Source organism: Salmo salar, chromosome ssa01, assembly GCF_905237065.1.
Source record: "Salmo salar chromosome ssa01, Ssal_v3.1, whole genome shotgun sequence".
Lineage (NCBI taxonomy): Eukaryota > Metazoa > Chordata > Actinopteri > Salmoniformes > Salmonidae > Salmo > Salmo salar.
This window is the reverse complement of record NC_059442.1, coordinates 170,958,005-170,977,542: the sequence shown is the minus strand read 5'-3', so window position 1 is coordinate 170,977,542 and position 19,538 is coordinate 170,958,005. Positions and strand designations below refer to the sequence as shown.

Sequence of the window (19,538 nt, the reverse complement as noted above, 5' to 3'; positions counted from 1 at the left end):
TCAACATAGAGAGAGAGGTCATCCCTGGAGTGGATAATTATTAACATGTTATCAACATAGAGAGAGGTCATCCCTGGAGTGGATAATTATTAACATGTTATCAACATAGAGAGAGAGGTCATCCCTGGAGTGGATAATTATTAACATGTTATCAACATAGAGAGAGAGGTCATCCCTGGAGTGGATAATTATTAACATGTTATCAACATAGAGAGAGAGGTCATCCCTGGAGTGGATAATTATTAACATGTTATCAACATAGAGAGAGGTCATCCCTGGAGTGGATAATTATTAACATGTTATCAACATATAGAGAGAGGTCATCCCTGGAGTGGATAATTATTAACATGTTATCAACATAGAGAGAGATCTCATCCCTGGAGTGTAATTATTAACATGTTATCAACATATAGAGAGAGGTCATCCCTGGAGTGGATAATTATTAACATGTTATCAACATAGAGAGAGAGAGGTCATCCCTGGAGTGGATAATTATTAACATGTTATCAACATAGAGAGAGAGAGGTCATCCCTGGAGTGGATATTTATTAACATGTTATCAACATAGAGAGAGGTCATCCCTGGAGTGGATAATTATTAACTTGTTATCAACATAGAGAGAGGTCATCCCTGGAGTGGATAATTATTAACATGTTATCAACATAGAGAGAGGTCATCCCTGGAGTGGATAATTATTAACATGTTATCAACATAGAGAGAGAGAGTCATCCCTGGAGTGGATATTTATTAACATGTTATCAACATAGAGAGAGAGAGAGAGAGGTCATCCCTGGAGTGGATAATTATTAACATGTTATCAACATAGAGAGAGAGAGAGAGGTCATCCCTGGAGTGGACAAAAGTGCTCGGTCATTTACTAATTTCCTGCAAAGTCACAAAACGTACAAGTGAAAGACAGAGCCTCAAGGCTCAACCTAATCGTTGTAGAGCTCCGCTCCATTTTTCCAAGAAGAAGTTAAGAATGTACAGCGGCCATGTTTTGTGACTCTGTGAAGAATGAATAGGGGAGGTGGCTTGGTGTCAAGTAATGATGAACGCAATTTTAAGGTGGGTGGGTATCTCTGTAATATTTCACAGCAGGAAATGATTGTTTTTTTCTGATTTGTCCTTGTTCGTCTAGATCCAGACGTTTGGATTGGAGGCACCGTGCAAAACAGTGGAAGATCTAACCAGTGGGATCGTCATGGCCCATGCACTACAGAAGATGTGAGTGTCAGCGGTTCTATTTTTTGTATTGTTTGTTTACTTTTTAACTTCTGGAAATTCTGTTTTTGTTTAACCATCAAACCAACCTTTTAGTAGGCGTTGTGGCTGGGCGTTGTGGCTAGGCGTTGTGGCTAGGGGTTGTGGCTAGGCCTGGTGGCTAGGCCTGGTGGCTAGGCCTGGTGGCTAGGGGTTGTGGCTAGGGGTTGTGGCTAGGCCTGGTGGCTAGGCCTGGTGGCTAGGGGTTGTGGCTAGGGGTTGTGGCTAGGGGTTGTGGCTAGGGGTTGTGGCTAGGGGTTGTGGCTAGGCCTGGTGGCTAGGCCTGGTGGCTAGGGGTTGTGGCTAGGGGGTTGTGGCTAGGCCTGGTGGCTAGGGGTTGTGGCTAGGCCTGGTAGCTAGGCGTTGTGGCTAGGCCTGGTGGCTAGGCGTTGTGGCCAGGCCTGGTGGCTAGGCGTTGTGGCTAGGTGTTGTGGCTAGGCCTGGTAGCTAGGCCTGGTGGCTAGGCCTGGTGGCTAGGCGTTGTGGCTAGGGGTTGTGGCTAGGCGTTGTGGCTAGGCGTTGTGGCTAGGCGTTGTGGCTAGGCCTGGTGGCTAGGGGTTGTGGCTAGGCCTGGTGGCTAGGGGTTGTGGCTAGTGGTTGTGGCTAGGCCTGGTGGCTAGGCCTGGTGGCTAGGCGTTGTGGCTAGGCCTGGTGGCTAGGGGTTGTGGCTAGGCCTGGTGGCTAGGGGTTGTGGCTAGGGGTTGTGGCTAGGGGTTGTGGCTAGGCGTTGTGGCTAGGCGTTGTGGCTAGGCCTGGTGGCTAGGGGTTGTGGCTAGGCCTGGTGGCTAGGGGGTTGTGGCTAGGCCTGGTGGCTAGGCCTGGTGGCTAGGCGTTGTGGCTAGGCCTGGTGGCTAGGCCTGGTGGCTAGGCGTTGTGGCTAGGGGTTGTGGCTAGGCCTGGTGGCTAGGGGTTGTGGCTAGTGGTTGTGGCTAGGGGTTGTGGCTAGGCCTGGTGGCTAGGGGTTGTGCCTAGGCCTGGTGGCTAGGGGTTGTGGCTAGGCCTGGTGGCTAGAGGTTGTGGCTAGGCCTGGTGGCTAGGCCTGGTGGCTAGGGGTTGTGGCTAGGCCTGGTGGCTAGGCGTTGTGGCTAGGCGTTGTGGCTAGGCCTGGTGGCTAGGCCTGGTGGCTAGGGGTTGTGGCTAGGGGTTGTGGCTAGGCCTGGTGGCTAGGGGTTGTGGCTAGGCCTGGTGGCTAGGGGTTGTGGCTAGGCCTGGTGGCTAGGCCTGGTGGCTAGGCGTTGTGGCTAGGCGTTGTGGCTAGGGGTTGTGGCTAGGGGTTGTGGCTAGAGGTTGTGGCTAGGCCTGGTGGCTAGGGGTTGTGGCTAGGCCTGGTGGCTAGGGGTTGTGGCTAGGCCTGGTGGCTAGGGGTTGTGGCTAGGCCTGGTGGCTAGGGGTTGTGGCTAGCCCTGGTGGCTAGGGGTTGTGGCTAGGCCTGGTGGCTAGGGGTTGTGGCTAGGCCTGGTGGCTAGGGGTTGTGGCTAGGCCTGGTGGCTAGGCGTTGTGGCTAGGCCTGGTGGCTAGGCCTGGTGGCTAGGCCTGGTGGCTAGGCCTGGTGGCTAGGCCTTTGGCTAGGGGTTGTGGCTAGGCCTGGTGGCTCGGGGTTGTGGTTAGGGTTGTGACTAGGGGTTGTGGCTAGGCCTGGTGGCTAGGGGTTGTGGCTGGGGCCTGGTGGCTAGGGGTTGTGGCTAGGCCTGGTGGCTAGGGGTTGTGGCTAGGGGTTGTGGCTAGGCCTGGTGGCTAGGCCTGGTGGCTAGGGGTTGTGGCTAGGCCTGGTGGCTAGGGGTTGTGGCTAGGCCTGGTGGCTAGGGGTTGTGGCTAGGCCTGGTGGCTAGGGGTTGTGGCTAGGCGTTGTGGCTAGGCGTTGTGGCTAGGCGTTGTGGCTAGGCCTGGTGGCTAGGGGTTGTGGCTAGGCGTTGTGGCCAGGCCTGGTGGCTAGGCGTTGTGGCTAGGCCTGGTGGCTAGGGGTTGTGGCTAGGCCTGGTGGCTAGGGGTTGTGGCTAGGCGTTGTGGCTAGGGGTTGTGGCTAGACCTGGTGGCTAGGGGTTGTGGCTAGGCCTGGTGGCTAGGGGTTGTGGCTAGGCCTGGTGGCTAGGCCTGGTGGCTAGGGGTTTTGGCTAGGCCTGGTGGCTAGGCGTTGTGGCTAGGTGTTGTGGCTAGGCCTGGTGGCTAGGGGTTGTGGCTAGGCGTTGTGGCTAGGCCTGGTGGCTAGGGGTTGTGGCTAGGCCTGGTGGCTAGGGGTTGTGGCTAGGCCTGGTGGCTAGGCCTGGTGGCTAGGCCTGGTGGCTAGGGGTTGTGGCTAGGGGTTGTGGCTAGGCCTGGTGGCTAGGGGTTGTGGCTAGGCCTGGTGGCTAGGGGTTGTGGCTAGGCCTGGTGGCTAGGGGTTGTGGCTAGGCGTTGTGGCTAGGGGTTGTGGCTAGGGGTTGTGGCTAGGCCTGGTGGCTAGGCCTGGTGGCTAGGCCTGGTGGCTAGGGGTTGTGGCTAGGGGTTGTGGCTAGGGGTTGTGGCTAGGCCTGGTGGCTAGGCGTTGTTGCTAGGGGTTGTGGCTTGGCCTGGTGGCTAGGCGTTGTGGCTAGGCCTGGTGGCTAGGGGTTGTGGCTGGGCCTGGTGGCTAGGGGGTTGTGGCTAGGGGTTGTGGCTAGGCCTGGTGGCTAGGGGTTGTGGCTAGGGGTTGTGGCTAGGGGTTGTGGCTAGGCATTGTGGCTAGGGGTTGTGGCTAGGCGTTGTAGCTAGGCCTGGTGGCTAGGCCAGGTGGCTAGGGGTTGTGGCTAGGCCTGGTGGCTAGGCCTGGTGGCTAGGGGTTGTGGCTAGGGGTTGTGGCTAGGGGTTGTGGCTAGGGGTTGTGGCTAGGTCTGGTGGCTAGGCCTGGTGGCTAGGCCTGGTGGCTAGGGGTTGTGGCTAGGCCTGGTGGCTAGGGGTTGTGGCTAGTGGTTGTGGCTAGGCCTGGTGGCTAGGGGTTGTGGCTAGGGCTTGGTGGCTAGGCCTGGTGGCTAGGGGTTGTGGCTAGTCATTGTGGCTAGGTGTTGTGGCTAGGCCTGGTGGCTAGGGGTTGTGGCTAGGCCTGGTGGCTAGGGGTTGTGGCTAGGCCTGGTGGCTAGGGGTTGTGGCTAGGCCTGGTGGCTAGGGGTTGTGGCTAGGCCTGGTGGCTAGGGGTTGTGGCTAGGGGTTGTGGCTAGGCGTTGTGGCTAGGGGTTGTGGCTAGGGGTTGTGGCTAGGCCTGGTGGCTAGGGGTTGTGGCTAGGCCTGGTAGCTAGGCGTTGTGGCTAGGCCTGGTGGCTAGGCGTTGTGGCTAGGCGTTGTGGCTAGGCATTGTGGCTAGGCCTGGTGGTTAGGCCTGGTGGTTAGGCCTGGTGGTTAGGCCTGGTGGCTAGGCCTCGTGGCTAGGCCTGGTGGCTAGGGGTTGTGGCTAGTGGTTGTGGCTAGGCCTGGTGGCTAGGGGTTGTGGCTAGGCCTGGTGGCTAGGGGTTGTGGCTAGGCCTGGTGGCTAGGGGTTGTGGCTAGGCCTGGTGGCTAGGGGTTGTGGCTAGGCCTGGTGGCTAGGGGTTGTGGCTAGGCGTTGTGGCTAGGCCTGGTGGCTAGGCGTTGTGGCTAGGCCTGGTGGCTAGGGGTTGTGGCTAGGCCTGGTGGCTAGGCCTGGTGGCTAGGCCTGGTGGCTAGGGGTTGTGGCTAGGGGTTGTGGCTAGGCCTGGTGGCTAGGCCTGGTGGCTAGGCCTGGTGGCTAGGGGTTGTGGCTAGGCCTGGTGGCTAGGCGTTGTGGCTAGGTGTTGTGGCTAGGCCTGGTGGCTAGGCGTTGTGGCTAGGCGTTGTGGCTAGGCCTGGTGGCTAGGACTGGTGGCTAGGCCTGGTGGCTAGGCCTGGTGGCTAGGGGTTGTGGCTAGGCCTGGTGGCTAGGGGGTTGTGGCTAGGCCTGGTGGCTAGGCCTGGTGGCTAGGCTTGTGGCTAGGCGTTGTGGCTAGGTGTTGTGGCTAGGCCTGGTAGCTTGGCCTGGTGGCTAGGCGTTGTGGCTAGGGGTTGTGGCTAGGGGTTGTGGCTAGGGGTTGTGGCTAGGGGTTGTGGCTAGGGGTTGTGGCTAGGCCTGGTGGCTAGGCCTGGTGGCTAGGCCTGGTGGCTAGGCCTGGTGGCTAGGGGTTGTGGCTAGGCCTGGTGGCTAGGGGTTGTGGCTAGGCGTTGTGGCTAGGCCTGGTGGCTAGGCGTTGTGGCTAGGCGTTGGGCTAGGCGTTGTGGCTTGGCCTGGTGGTCTAGGCGTTGTGGCTAGGCCTGGTGGCTAGGGGTTGTGGCTAGGCCTGGTGGCTAGGGGTTGTGGCCAGGCCTGGTGGCTAGGGGTTGTGGCTAGGCCTGGTGGCTAGGGGTTGTGGCTAGGGGTTGTGGCTAGGGGTTGTGGCTAGGGTTGTGGCTAGGCCGTTGTGGCTGTGGCCTGGTGGCTAGGGGTTGTGGCTAGGCCTGGTGGCTAGGGGTTGTGGCTAGGCCTGGTGGCTAGGGGTTGTGGCTAGGGGTTGTGGCTAGCCCTGGTGGCTAGGCCTGGTGGCTAGGCGTTGTGGCTAGGCGTTGTGGCTAGGCGTTGTGGCTAGGGGTTGTGGCTAGGCGTTGTGGCTAGGCGTTGTGGCTAGGCCTGGTGGCTAGGGGTTGTGGCTAGGGGTTGTGGCTAGGGGTTGTGGCTAGGCGTTGTGGCTAGGGGTTGTGGCTAGGCCTGGTGGTTAGGGGTTGTGGTTAGGGGTTGTGGCTAGGGGTTGTGGCTTGGCCTGGTGGCTAGGCGTTGTGGCTAGGCCTGGTCGCTAGGGGTTGTGGCTGGGGTTGTGGCTAAGCCTGGTGGCTAGGGGTTGTAGCTAGGCCTGCTGGCTAGGGGTTGTGGCTAGGGGTTGTGGCTAGGGGTTGTGGCTAGGGGTTGTGGCTAGGTGTTGTAGCTAGGGGTTGTGACTAGGGGTTGTGGCTAGGGGTTGTGGCTAGGCGTTGTGGCTAGGCCTGGTGGCTAGGGGTTGTGGCTAGGGGTTGTGGCTAGGGGTTGTGGCTAGGGTTGTGTCTAGGGGTTGTGTCTAGGCCTGGTGGCTAGGCCTGGTGGCTCAGGCCTGGTGGCTAGGGGTTGTGGCTAGGCCTGGTGGCTAGGGGTTGTGGCTAGGCGTTGTGGCTAGGCGTTGTGGCTAGGGGTTGTGGCTAGGCGTTGTGGCTAGGCCTGGTGGCTAGGGGTTGTGGCTAGGCCTGGTGGCTAGGGGTTGTGGCTAGGCCTGGTGGCTAGGCGTTGTGGCTAGGCCTGGTGGCTAGGGGTTGTGGCTAGGCCTGGTGGCTAGGGGTTGTGGCTAGGCCTGGTGGCTAGGGGTTGTGGCTAGGGGTTGTGGCTAGCCCTGGTGGCTAGGCCTGGTGGCTAGGCGTTGTGGCTAGGCGTTGTGGCTAGGCGTTGTGGCTAGGGGTTGTGGCTAGGCGTTGTGGCTAGGCGTTGTGGCTAGCGTTGTGGCTAGGGGTTGTGGCTGGGGTTGTGGCTAGGCTTGTGGCTAGGCGTTGTGGCTAGGGGTTGTGGCTAGGCCTGGTGGTTAGGGGTTGTGGTTAGGGGTTGTGGCTAGGGGTTGTGGCTTGGCCTGGTGGCTAGGCGTTGTGGCTAGGCCTGGTCGCTAGGGGTTGTGGCTAGGGGTTGTGGCTAGGCCTGGTGGCTAGGGGTTGTGGCTAGGCCTGCTGGCTAGGGGTTGTGGCTAGGGGTTGTGGCTAGGGGTTGTGGCTAGGGGTTGTGGCTAGGCGTGGTGGCTAGGCCTGGTGGCTAGGCCTGGTGGCTAGGGGTTGTGGCTAGGCCTGGTGGCTAGGGGTTGTGGCTAGGCGTTGTGGCTAGGCGTTGTAGCTAGGGGTTGTGGCTAGGCGTTGGCTAGGCGTTGTGGCTAGGCCTGGTGGCTAGGGGTTGTGGCTAGGGGTTGTGGCTAGGGGTTGTGGCTAGGCCTGTGGCTAGGCGTTGTGAGCTAGGCGTTGTGGCTAGGCCTGGTGGCTAGGCGTTGTGGCTAGGCCTGGTGGCTAGGCGTTGTGGCTAGGCCTGGTGGCTAGGCCTGGTGGCTAGGCGTTGTGGCTAGGCGTTGTGGCTAGGGGTTGTGGCTAGGCCTGGTGGCTAGGGGTTGTGGCTAGTGGTTGTGGCTAGGGGTTGTGGCTAGGCCTGGTGGCTAGGGTTGTGCCTAGGCCTGGTGGCTAGGGGTTGTGGCTAGGCCTGGTGGCTAGAGGTTGTGGCTAGGCCTGGTGGCTGAGGCCTGGTGGCTAGGCCTGGTGGCTAGGGGTTGTGGCTAGGCCTGGTGGCTAGGCCTGGTGGCTAGGCCTGGTGGCTAGGCGTTGTGGCTAGGCCTGGTGGCTAGGCCTGGTGGCTAGGGGTTGTGGCTAGGGGTTGTGGCTAGGCCTGGTGGCTAGGGGGTTGTGGCTAGGCCTGGTGGCTAGGGGTTGTGGCTAGGCCTGGTGGCTAGGCCTGGGTGGCTAGGCCTGGTGGCTAGGCCTGGTGGCTAGGGGTTGTGGCTGTGTGGCTAGGGGTTGTGGCTAGGGGTTGTGGCTAGGGGGGCTAGAGGTTGTGGCTAGGGGTTGTGGCTAGGGGTTGTGGCTAGGCCTGGTGGCTAGGCCTGGTGGCTAGGGGTTGTAGCTAGGCCTGGTGGCTAGGGGTTGTGGCTAGGGGTTGTGGCTAGGCCTGGTGGCTAGGCGTTGTGGCTAGGCGTTGTGGCTTGGCCTGGTGGCTGGCGTTGTGGCTTGGCCTGGTGGCTAGGCGTTGTGCTGGCGTTGTGGCTAGGCCTGGTGGCTAGGGGTTGTGTCTAGGCCTGGTGGCTAGGCCTGGTGGCTAGGGGTTGTGGCTAGGCCTGGTGGCTAGGGGTTGTGGCTAGGCCTGGTGGCTAGGCCTGGTGGCTAGGCCTGGTGGCTAGGGGTTGTGGCTAGGGGTTGTGGCTAGGCGTTGTGGCTAGGCCTGGTGGCTAGGGGTTGTGGCTAGGCCTGGTGGCTAGGGGTTGTGGCTAGGCCTGGTGGCTAGGGGTTGTGGCTAGGCCTGGTGGCTAGGGGTTGTGGCTGGGGTTGTGGCTAGCCCTGGTGGCTAGGCCTGGTGGCTAGGCGTTGTGGCTGGCGTTGTGGCTAGGCGTTGTGGCTAGGCGCGTTGTGGCTAGGCGTTGTCGGCTAGGCCTGGTGGCTAGGCGTTGTGGCTAGGGGTTGTGGCTAGGGGTTGTGGCTAGGGGTTGTGGCTAGGCGTTGTGGCTAGGGTTGTGGCTAGGCGTTGTGGCTAGGGGTTGTGGCTAGGCCTGGTGGTTAGGGGTTGTGGTTAGGGGTTGTGGCTAGGGGTTGTGGCTAGGCCTGCTGGCTAGGGGTTGTGGCTAGGGGTTGTGGCTAGGGGTTGTGGCTAGGGGTTGTGGCTAGGGGTTGTGACTAGGGGTTGTGGCTAGGGGTTGTGGCTAGGCGTTGTGGCTAGGCCCGGTGGCTAGGGGGTTGTGGCTAGGGGTTGTGGCTAGGGGCTGTTGCTAGGCGTTGTGGCTAGGGGTTGTGGCTAGGGGGTTGTGGCTAGGGGTTGTGACTAGGGGTTGTGGCTAGGGGTTGTGGCTAGGCGTTGTGGCTAAGCCTGGTGGCTAGGGGTTGTGACTAGGGGTTGTGGCTAGGGGTTGTGGCTAGGGGTTGTGGCTAGGCGTTTTGGCTAGGGGTTGTGGCTAGGCCTGGTGGCTAGGGGTTGTGGCTAGGCGTTGTGGCTAGGCGTTGTGGCTAGGCGTTGTGGCTAGGGGTTGTGGCTAGGGGTTGTGACTAGGCCTGGTGGCTAGGGTTGTGGCTAGGGGTTGTGGCTAGGGGTTGTGGCTAGGGGTTGTGGCTAGGCGTTGTGACTTCTCTCTTCGCTTTCTTTCTCCTGTATGTGACCACTTTCCTTTCTCTTCTCCAGAGACATTGTGTATTTCACTGACAACTGGATCAGTAGGATCAAGCCTCGATGTGGGAGATAACTGGCGACTAAAGGTATGGTGGTGATGATGATGATGATGATGATGATGATGGTCGTTTTCATCGTTGTCTTTATGTGTTGCTGCCATCTGCTCTAAAGCCCTTGTCAGTACCACACAGTCCCAATGGCACATCTTCCCTCCTCCTTTTCAGATCAGTAATCTAAAGAAGGTGTTGAAAGGTATACTGGACTACAACCAGGGAGGTCCTTCAACAGCAGATCAACGACTTCACCCTGCCAGACATCAACCTGATAGGAGAACACGCAGACGCTGCAGAGCTGGGCAGGATGCTACAACTCATACTAGGCTGTGCTGTCAACTGTGAGCAGAAACAAGGTCTGTCCTGTCCTGTCCTGTCTGTCTGTCTGTCTGACTCTAGCATCTCTGTCTGTCTGTCCTGTCTGTCTGTCCCGTCTGTCTGTCCGTCTGTCTGTCCGTCTGTCTGTCCCGTCTGCCTGTCCCGTCTGCCTGTCCCGTCTGCCTGTCCCGTCTGTCCTGTCCTGTCTGTCCTGTCTGTCCTGTCTGTCTGTCTGTCTGTGTTTACCTGTCTCTAGGCAGTACGCAGCCTTGTCCTAGAGTCTCTAGGCAGTACGCAGCCTTGTCCTCGAGTCTCTAGGCAGTACGCAGCCTTGTCCTCGTGTCACTAGGCAGTACGCAGCCTTGTCCTAGAGTCTCTAGGCAGTTCGCAGCCTTGTTTGGCCTCGTGTCTCTAGGCAGTACGCAGCCTTGTCCTCGAGGTCTCTAGGCAGTACGCAGCCTTGTCCTCGAGTCTCTGGGCAGTACGCAGCCTTGTCCTCGAGCCTAGGCAGTACGCAGCCTTGTCCTCGAGTCACTAGGCAGTTCGCAGCCTTGTCCTTTAGTCTCTAGGCAGTACGCAGCCTTGTCCTTTAGTCTCTAGGCAGTACGCAGCCTTGTCCTAGAGTCTCTAGGCAGTACGCAGCCTTGTCCTCGAGTCTCTAGGCAGTACGCAGCCTTGTCCTCGAGTCTCTAGGCAGTACGCAGCCTTGTCCTCGTGTCTCTAGGCAGTACGCAGCCTTGTCCTCGTGTCTCTAGGCAGTACGCAGCCTTGTCCTCGAGTCTCTTAGGCAGTACGCAGCCTTGTCCTCGAGTCTCCTAGGCAGTACGCAGCCTTGTCCTCGAGTCTCTAGGCAGTACGCAGCCTTGTCCTAGAGTCTCTAGGCAGTACGCAGCCTTGTCCTAGAGTCTCTAGGCAGTACGCAGCCTTGTCCTCGAGTCTCTAGGCAGTTCGCAGCCTTGTCCTCGAGTCTCTAGGCAGTACGCAGCCTTGTCCTCGAGTCTCTAGGCAGTTCGCAGCCTTGTCCTAGTCTCTAGGCAGTACGCGAGCCTTGTCTGTCCTCGGTCTCTGGGGCAGTACGCAGCCTTGTCCTCATGTCTCTAGGCAGTACGCAGCGTTGTCCTCGAGTCTCTAGGCAGTACGCAGCCTTGTCCTCGAGTCTCTAGGCAGTACGCAGCCTTGTCCTAGAGTCTCTAGGCAGTACGCAGCCTTGTCCTAGAGTCTCTAGGCAGTACGCAGCCTTGTCCTAGAGTCTCTAGGCAGTACGCAGCCTTGTCCTAGAGTCTCTAGGCAGTACGCAGCCTTGTCCTAGAGTCTCTAGGCAGTACGCAGCCTTGTCCTAGAGTCTCTAGGCAGTACGCAGCCTTGTCCTAGAGTCTCTAGGCAGTACGCAGCCTTGTCCTCGAGTCTCTAGGCAGTCGCAGCCTTGTCCTCGTGTCACTAGGCAGTATGCAGCCTTGTCCTAGAGTCTCTAGGCAGTTCGCAGCCTTGTCCTCGAGTCTCTAGGCAGTACACAGCCTTGTCCTCGAGTCTCTAGGCAGTTCGCAGCCTTGTCCTAGTCTCTAGGCAGTACGCAGCCTTGTCTGTCCTCGAGTCTCTAGGCAGTACGCAGCCTTGTCCTCGTGTCTCTAGGCAGTACGCAGCCTTGTCCTCGAGTCTCTAGGCAGTACGCAGCCTTGTCCTCGAGTCTCTGGGCAGTACGCAGCCTTGTCCTAGAGTCTCTAGGCAGTACGCAGCCTTGTCCTAGAGTCTCTAGGCAGTACGCAGCCTTGTCCTAGAGTCTCTGGGCAGTACGCAGCCTTGTCCTCGAGTCTCTAGGCAGTACGCAGCCTTGTCCTCGAGTCTCTGGGCAGTCGCAGCCTTGTCCTCGAGTCTCTGGGCAGTACGCAGCCTTGTCCTCGAGTCTCTAGGCAGTACGCAGCCTTGTCCTCGAGTCTCTAGGCAGTACGCAGCCTTGTCCTCGAGTCACTAGGCAGTACGCAGCCTTGTCCTCGAGTCACTAGGCAGTACGCAGTCTTGTCCTCGAGTCTCTAGGCAGTACGCAGCCTTGTCCTCGAGTCTCTAGGCAGTACGCAGCCTTGTCCTCGAGTCTCTAGGCAGTACGCAGCCTTGTCCTCGAGTCTCTAGGCAGTACGCAGCCTTGTCCTCGAGGTCTCTGGGCAGTACGCAGCCTTGTCCTCGAGTCTCTAGGCAGTACGCAGCCTTGTCCTCGAGTCTAGGCAGTACGCAGCCTGTCCTCGAGTCTCTAGGCAGTACGCAGCCTTGTCCTCGAGTCTCTAGGCAGTACGCAGCCTTGTCCTCGAGTCTCTAGGCAGTACGCAGCCTTGTCCTCGAGTCTCTAGGCAGTACGCAGCCTTGTCCTCGAGTCTCTAGGCAGTACGCAGCCTTGTCCTCGAGTCTCTGGGCAGTACGCAGCCTTGTCCTCGAGTCTCTGGGCAGTACGAGCCTTCTCCCAGAGTCTCTAGGCAGTACGCAGCCTTGTCCTCGAGTCTCTGGGCAGCACGCAGCCTTGTCCTCGAGGTCTCTGGGCAGTCGCAGCCTTGTCCTCGAGTCACTAGGCAGTACGCAGCCTTGTCCTCGAGTCTCTAGGCAGTACGCAGCCTTGTCCTCGAGTCTCTAGGCAGTACGCAGCCTTGTCCTCGAGTCTCTAGGCAGTACGCAGCCTTGTCCTCGAGTCACTGGGCAGTACGCAGCCTTGTCCTCGAGTCTCTGGGCAGCACGCAGCCTTGTCCTCGAGTCTCTAGGCAGTACGCAGCCTTGTCCTCGAGTCTCTAGGCAGTGTGCAGCCTTGTCCTAGAGTCTCTAGGCAGTACGCAGCCTTGTCCTCGAGTCTCTAGGCAGTACGCAGCCTTGTCCTCGAGTCTCTAGGCAGTACGCAGCCTTGTCCTCGAGTCTCTAGGCAGTACGCAGCCTTGTCCTCGAGTCTCTAGGCAGTACGCAGCCTTGTCCTCGAGTCTCTGGGCAGTACGCAGCCTTGTCCTCGAGTCTCTGGGCAGTACGCAGCCTTGTCCTCGAGTCTCTAGGCAGTACGCAGCCTTGTCCTCGAGTCTCTAGGCAGTACGCAGCCTTGTCCTCGAGTCTCTGGGCAGTACGCAGCCTTGTCCTAGAGTCTCTAGGCAGTACGCAGCCTTGTCCTCGAGTCACTAGGCAGTACGCAGCCCTGTCCTCGAGTCTCTAGGCAGTTCGCAGAGTTCATTTGAGGAAGTGTGTAAGATGAGGCTTCCAGTTTATCTCACGTCTTCATCACATTCAGTTCTTGTCATTGTGCAACTGCGGGTGCTTGTTAGACTGAACAAGTAGTCATTCGTGCTGTTTTCCTCTGCCCCTGTAGAATACATCCAGACCATAATGATGCTGGAGGAATCTGTTCAACATGTTGTCATGACAGCCATTCAAGAGGTAAGCCTTTTGTAAACATTTGAAATGGCTGTGTGTTTTACTCTAGAGGTCCATTTCCTCTGTCCTTATGACATAATACGCTGTGTAGAGTGTCCATGTGTTATAACAGATGACATCACACTGTGTAGAGTGTCCATGTGTTATAACAGATGACATCACACTGCGTAGAGTGTCCATGTGTTGTAACAGATGACATCACACTGTGTATGGTCTCCATGTGTTATAACAGATGACATCACACTGTGTAGAGTATCCATGTGTTATAACAGATGACATCACACTGCGTATGGCCTCCATGTGTTATAACAGATGACATCACACTGTGTATGGTCTCATGTGTTATAACAGATGACATCACACTGTGTATGGTCTCCATGTGTTATAACAGATGACATCACACTGTGTATGGCCTCCATGTGTTATAACAGATGACATCACACTGCGTAGAGTATCCATGTGTTATAACAGATGACATCACACTGCGTATGGTCTCCATGTGTTATAACAGATGACATCACACTGCGTATGGTCTCCATGTGATATAACAGATGACATCACACTGTGTATGGTCTCCATGTGTTATAACAGATGACATCACACTGTGTAGAGTATCCATGTGTTATAACAGATGACATCACATTGTGTAGAGTATCCATGTGTTATAACAGATGACATCACACTGTGTATGGTCTCCATGTGTTATAACAGATGACATCACACTGCGTATGATCTCCATGTGTTATAACAGATGACATCACACTGTGTATGGTCTCCATGTGTTATAACAGATGACATCACACTGCGTTTGGTCTCCATGTGTTATAACAGATGACATCACACTGCGTATGGTCTCCATGTGTTATAACAGATGACATCACACTGCGTATGGTCTCCATGTGTTATAACAGATGACATCACACTACGTATGGTCTCCGTGTGTTATAACAGATGACATCACACTGCGTATGGTCTCCGTGTGTTATAACAGATGACATCACACTGTGTATGGTCTCCGTGTGTTATAACAGATGACATCACACTGCGTATGATCTCCGTGTGTTATAACAGATGACATCACACTGCGTATGGTCTCCGTGTGTTATAACAGATGACATCACACTGTGTATGGTCTCCGTGTGTTATAACAGATGACATCACACTGTGTATGGTCTCTGTGTGTTATAACAGATGACATCACACTGCGTATGGTCTCCGTGTGTTATAACAGATGACATCACACTGTGTATGGTCTCCGTGTGTTATAACAGATGACATCACACTGTGTATGGTCTCCGTGTGTTATAACAGATGACATCACACTGTGTATGGTCTCCATGTGTTATAACAGATGACGTCACACTGTGTATGGTCTCCGTGTGTTATAACAGATGACGTCACACTGCGTATGGTCTCCGTGGTGTTATAACAGATGACATCAGACTGCGTAGAGTATCCACGTGTTATAACAGATGACGTCACACTGCGTATGGTCTCCGTGTGTTATAACAGATGACGTCACACTGCGTAGAGTATCCACGTGTTATAACAGATGACGTCACACTGCGTATGGTCTCTCTGTTTTAGCTGATGAGCAAAGAGTGTCCAGTTATGGGAGGAAGCGACTCGTACGCTGACATGGATAGACAGGTAAGATGTTACGGAGAATGTTCTCTTTCCTCGTTACACCGTGTCTTAATACATATAATATAACACGATTTTACTGTATCAGCCTTTAGTCTGTATTTTTTTTCCCCCGTGTTAATTCTGACGTACTCGTTCCATTTCTAGCTGAAGAGGACAGTGGAGGATCTGAACGAGGCTCTAGCCACCAAGGAGGAGATCGCACAGAGATGTCACGAGCTTGACATGCAGGTTGGCCTTACGTTTTTTTGGTTTTATTCCTTTACGTGACCGAATGTTCTCTCTGCCTTCTTCTTATTACAGCCGTAGTACAAGGTCATGGGTTCACGATAGGTGTCCTATATTTGAAAGTAAGTCAAACCTTTGTTATAACGGTTGTTGGAATGAATGTCCTCAGTGCAATGGTTAAAAACCTCCGTATGAATACCATGGGTAAAAGTTAACCGTTTAATAAGGTCTTCACTGGTCCAAAAAGGTCAGACCCGTTCCTGAAATGAATAGATGGCTTTCCCCACCCGATCCCGATATGCATAAATATATTTATTTATTTATTTTAAACGGAGACGGATCCGAATGGACCCGAGGACGGTCAGACCCGTTCCGTAAAGGCCTCTGGGAAATCAGAACCAAACAGACCGGTTCAGACTGGTTCAGATCTGAGAGTAGAAAGTGGGAGATAAACAAACTTCCGACTGGGTGCTGCCAGCGCCATCAATATACGAACACCATTGGCCAAATGATCCACGGTTACTTGTCCTTAAAAATATCAAACACAGCATTTACAGTTGGAACTTCATTTGGCCAAAGAAAATGGCTCAACAGAATGAAACAAAACATTTGTTGCATATTTTAATAAAGAATATATTTAAACCTTCTCAAAACGTATGAACAGGCTAGGACTATATTGCAGCAATTACCAACAAAGGTGAGTGGCCCTACCCAACAAATTACGACAATAGGCGAATTATATAGATTTTTTTTTTAGCAGGCCTACTTTTGACCTGTCTTAAACTAAATTCGGAGCACAAAATTAAAAAGAAGGTTCCAACTTAATTTAGCCAATGAAAATGTCTCATAAAAATTTAACAAAACACTTTTTTGCATATTTAAAGAACTGTTTTCGAGTTTTAAATAGGCCTAAAATAATAATAATAATATACAACAGCAATAATAATAATAATAAAACTAATTATAATAATAATAATAATAATAATAATAATAATAATAATAAAACTAATTATAATAATAATATACAATAATAATAATAATAATAAAACTAATTATAATAATAATATACAACAATAATAATAATAATAAAACTAATTATAATAATAATATACAACAATAATAATAATAATAATAATAATAATAATAATAATAAAAGTAATTATAATAATAATATACAATAATAATAATAATAATAATAATAAAACTAATTATAATAATAATAATAATAATAATAATAATAATAATAATAATAATAAAAACTAATTATAATAATAATATACAATAATAATAATAATAATAATAATAATAATAATAATAATAAAACTAATTATAATAATAATAATAATAATAATAATAATAATAATAATAATAATAATAAAACTAATTATAATAAATACTATTGCATCACAAGCTGCACACGTTCCATTTGGCCATCGTTCTTCTCATCTTTTGTCCACCGTATATTACAACTTTTGTCCCCGAGGACATTCCGCTTGTCGCCTTCTTTTCGCTGTACTCTTTCTACCTAATTTATGTTTTACTTCAACGAAAAAGGCCTCCGTCTTCCCAGTCACCAGGAGCCTAGGCCAAGCCTTCCTTTCGTTTCTCTCACTTTCTCCTCAGCAGCAGGAAGAGTAAGTGAGGCGAGCAGCCGGAATCACTTTCAGCTGGACACGTAAGCTATACGTTTTATTGAGTTGCAATTGGCTGACACAGATAACAAGCTCGTGCAGTTCTCATTACTTCACACACGTTAAATGAAATGAACAGATGGACGGGTCCAATCGGTAAATACTTTTAAAACATTTTTTTTCATTACACATACCCGAGACCCTTGGCAATTATATCAGACCCAACCCAGATCTGAGACGAAAGTTAGATTTTAGGACCCGAATTTGGAGTCTGTTGGAGCCATGAAGACTTCTTGGTGACAGTCCCCGTAATCATGGTAGGACGGCATTCCCCTGAGGCTTCCACTACTACGACCAAATGTCCTCCAGGTTTTCTACATTCTACTATTATAGAACTGAGTACTGTCTTCACCACGTCTGTTCTCTCTTCAATTTGATAACATTGTCTTGTTCTATACTCCTGTTCTATACTCCTGTCTTGTTCTATTCTCCTGTTCTATTCTCCTGTTCTGTTCTATTCTCCTGTTCTATTCTCCTGTCCTGTTCTGTTCTATTCTCCTGTTCTATTCTCCTGTTCTATTCTCCTGTTCTATTCTCCTGTCCTATTCTATTCTCCTGTCCTGTTCTATTCTCCTGTCCTGTTCTATTCTCCTGTCCTGTTCTATTCTCCTGTCCTGTTCTGTTCTCCTGTCCTGTTCTATTCTCCTGTTCTATTCTATTCTCCTGTTCTATTCTCCTGTCCTGTTCTATTCTCCTGTTCTATTCTCCTGTCCTGTTCTATTCTCCTGTCCTGTTCTATTCTCCTGTCCTGTTCTATTCTCCTGTTCTATTCTCCTGTCCTGTTCTATTCTCCTGTCCTGTTCTATTCTCCTGTTCTATTCTATTCTCCTGTCCTGTTCTATTCTCCTGTCCTGTTCTATTCTCCTGTTCTATTCTATTCTCCTGTCCTGTTCTATTCTCCTGTTCTATTCTCCTGTTCTATTCTCCTGTCCTGTTCTATTCTCCTGTTCTATTCTCCTGTTCTGTTCTATTCTCCTGTCCTGTTCTATTCTCCTGTTCTATTCTATTCTCCTGTCCTGTTCTATTCTCCTGTCCTGTTCTATTCTCCTGTTCTATTCCTATTCTCCTGTCCTGTTCTATTCTCCTGTTCTATTCTCCTGTCCTGTTCTATTCTCCTGTCCTGTTCTATTCTCCTGTCCTGTTCTATTCTCCTGTCCTGTTCTATTCTCCTGTTCTATTCTCCTGTCCTGTTCTATTCTTCTGTTCTATTCTCCTGTCCTGTTCTATTCTCCTGTTCTATTCTCCTGTTCTATTCTCCTGTCCTGTTCTATTCTCCTGTCCTGTTCTATTCTCCTGTCCTGTTCTATTCTCCTGTCCTGTTCTCCTGTCCTGTTCTACTCTCCTGTCCTATTCTCCTGTCCTGTTCTATTCTCCTGTTCTATTCTCCTGTCCTGTTCTATTCTCCTGTTCTATTCTCCTGTTCTATTCTCCTGTCCTGTTCTATTCTTCTGTTCTATTCTCCTGTCCTGTTCTATTCTCCTGTTCTATTCTCCTGTTCTATTCTCCTGTTCTATTCTCCTGTTCTATTCTCCTGTCCTGTTCTATTCTTCTGTTCTATTCTCCTGTCCTGTTCTATTCTCCTGTTCTATTCTCCTGTTCTATTCTCCTGTCCTGTTCTATTCTCCTGTTCTATTCTCCTGTCCTGTTCTATTCTTCTGTTCTATTCTCCTGTCCTGTTCTATTCTCCTGTTCTATTCTCCTGTTCTATACTCCTGTCCTGTTCTATTCTCCTGTTCTATTCTCCTGTCCTGTTCTATTCTCCTGTCCTGTTCTATTCTCCTGTCCTGTTCTATTCTCCTGTTCTATTCTCCTGTCCTGTTCTATTCTCCTGTCCTGTTCTATTCTCCTGTTCTATTCTCCTGTCCTGTTCTATTCTCCTGTCCTGTTCTATTCTCCTGTCCTGTTCTATTCTCCTGTCCTGTTCTCCTGTCCTGTTCTATTCTCCTGTCCTATTCTCCTGTCCTGTTCTATTCTCCTGTTCTATTCTCCTGTCCTGTTCTATTCTTCTGTTCTATTCTCCTGTACTGTTCTATTCTCCTGTTCTATTCTCCTGTCCTGTTCTGTTCTATTCTCCTGTCCTGTTCTATTCTCCTGTTCTATTCTCCTGTCCTGTTCTGTCCTATTCTCCTGTCCTGTTCTATTCTCCTGTTCTATTCTCCTGTCCTGTTCTATTCTCCTGTCCTGTTCTATTCTTCTGTTCTATTCTCCTGTCCTGTTCTATTCTCCTGTCCTGTTCTATTCTCCTGTTCTATTCTCCTGTTCTATTCTCCTGTTCTATTCTCCTGTCCTGTTCTATTGTCTTGTTCTATTCTCCTGTCCTATTCTATTCTCCTGTTCTATTCTCCTGTCCTGTTCTATTCTCCTGTCCTGTTCTATTCTCCTGTTCTATTCTCCTGTTCTATTCTCCTGTCCTGTTCTATTGTCTTGTTCTATTCTCCTGTCCTATTCTATTCTCCTGTTCTATTCTCCTGTCCTGTTCTATTCTCCTGTCCTGTTCTATTCTCCTGTTCTATTCTCCTGTCCTGTTCTGTTCTATTCTCCTGTCCTGTTCTATTCTCCTGTTCTATTCTCCTGTCCTGTTCTGTTCTATTCTCCTGTCCTGTTCTATTCTCCTGTCCTGTTCTATTCTCCTGTCCTGTTCTGTTCTCCTGTCCTGTTCTATTCTCCTGTCCTGTTCTATTCTCCTGTTCTATTCTCCTGTCCTGTTCTATTCTCCTGTCCTGTTCTATTCTCCTGTCCTGTTCTATTCTCCTGTCCTGTTCTATTCTCCTGTCCTGTTCTATTCTCCTGTCCTGTTCTATTCTCCTGTTCTATTCTCCTGTCCTGTTCTATTCTCCTGTTCTATTCTATTCTCCTGTCCTGTTCTATTCTCCTGTTCTATTCTCCTGTTCTATTCTCCTGTCCTGTTCTATTCTCCTGTCCTGTTCTATTCTCCTGTTCTATTATATTCTCCTGTCCTGTTCTATTCTCCTGTTCTATTCTCCTGTCCTGTTCTGTTCTATTCTCCTGTCCTGTTCTATTCTCCTGTTCTATTCTCCTGTTCTATTCTCCTGTTCTATTCTATTCTCCTGTCCTGTTCTATTCTCCTGTTCTATTCTCCTGTTCTATTCT

General features: G+C 52.1%; 1 protein-coding gene across 1 annotated transcript in view; it reads left to right on the top strand.

Annotated features, from left to right (window-relative positions):
• LOC106572396 (hook microtubule tethering protein 3) overlaps positions 1–19,538 on the top strand; it is a 72,157-nt gene that overhangs the window by 9,743 nt on the left and 42,876 nt on the right. Inside the window, 8 exon segments of the mRNA XM_045694087.1 lie at positions 1,142–1,227; positions 9,113–9,155; positions 9,157–9,186; positions 9,325–9,369; positions 9,371–9,509; positions 12,800–12,867; positions 14,452–14,514; positions 14,656–14,739. Of these exon segments, the coding sequence (XP_045550043.1) occupies positions 1,142–1,227; positions 9,113–9,155; positions 9,157–9,186; positions 9,325–9,369; positions 9,371–9,509; positions 12,800–12,867; positions 14,452–14,514; positions 14,656–14,739 (558 nt within the window).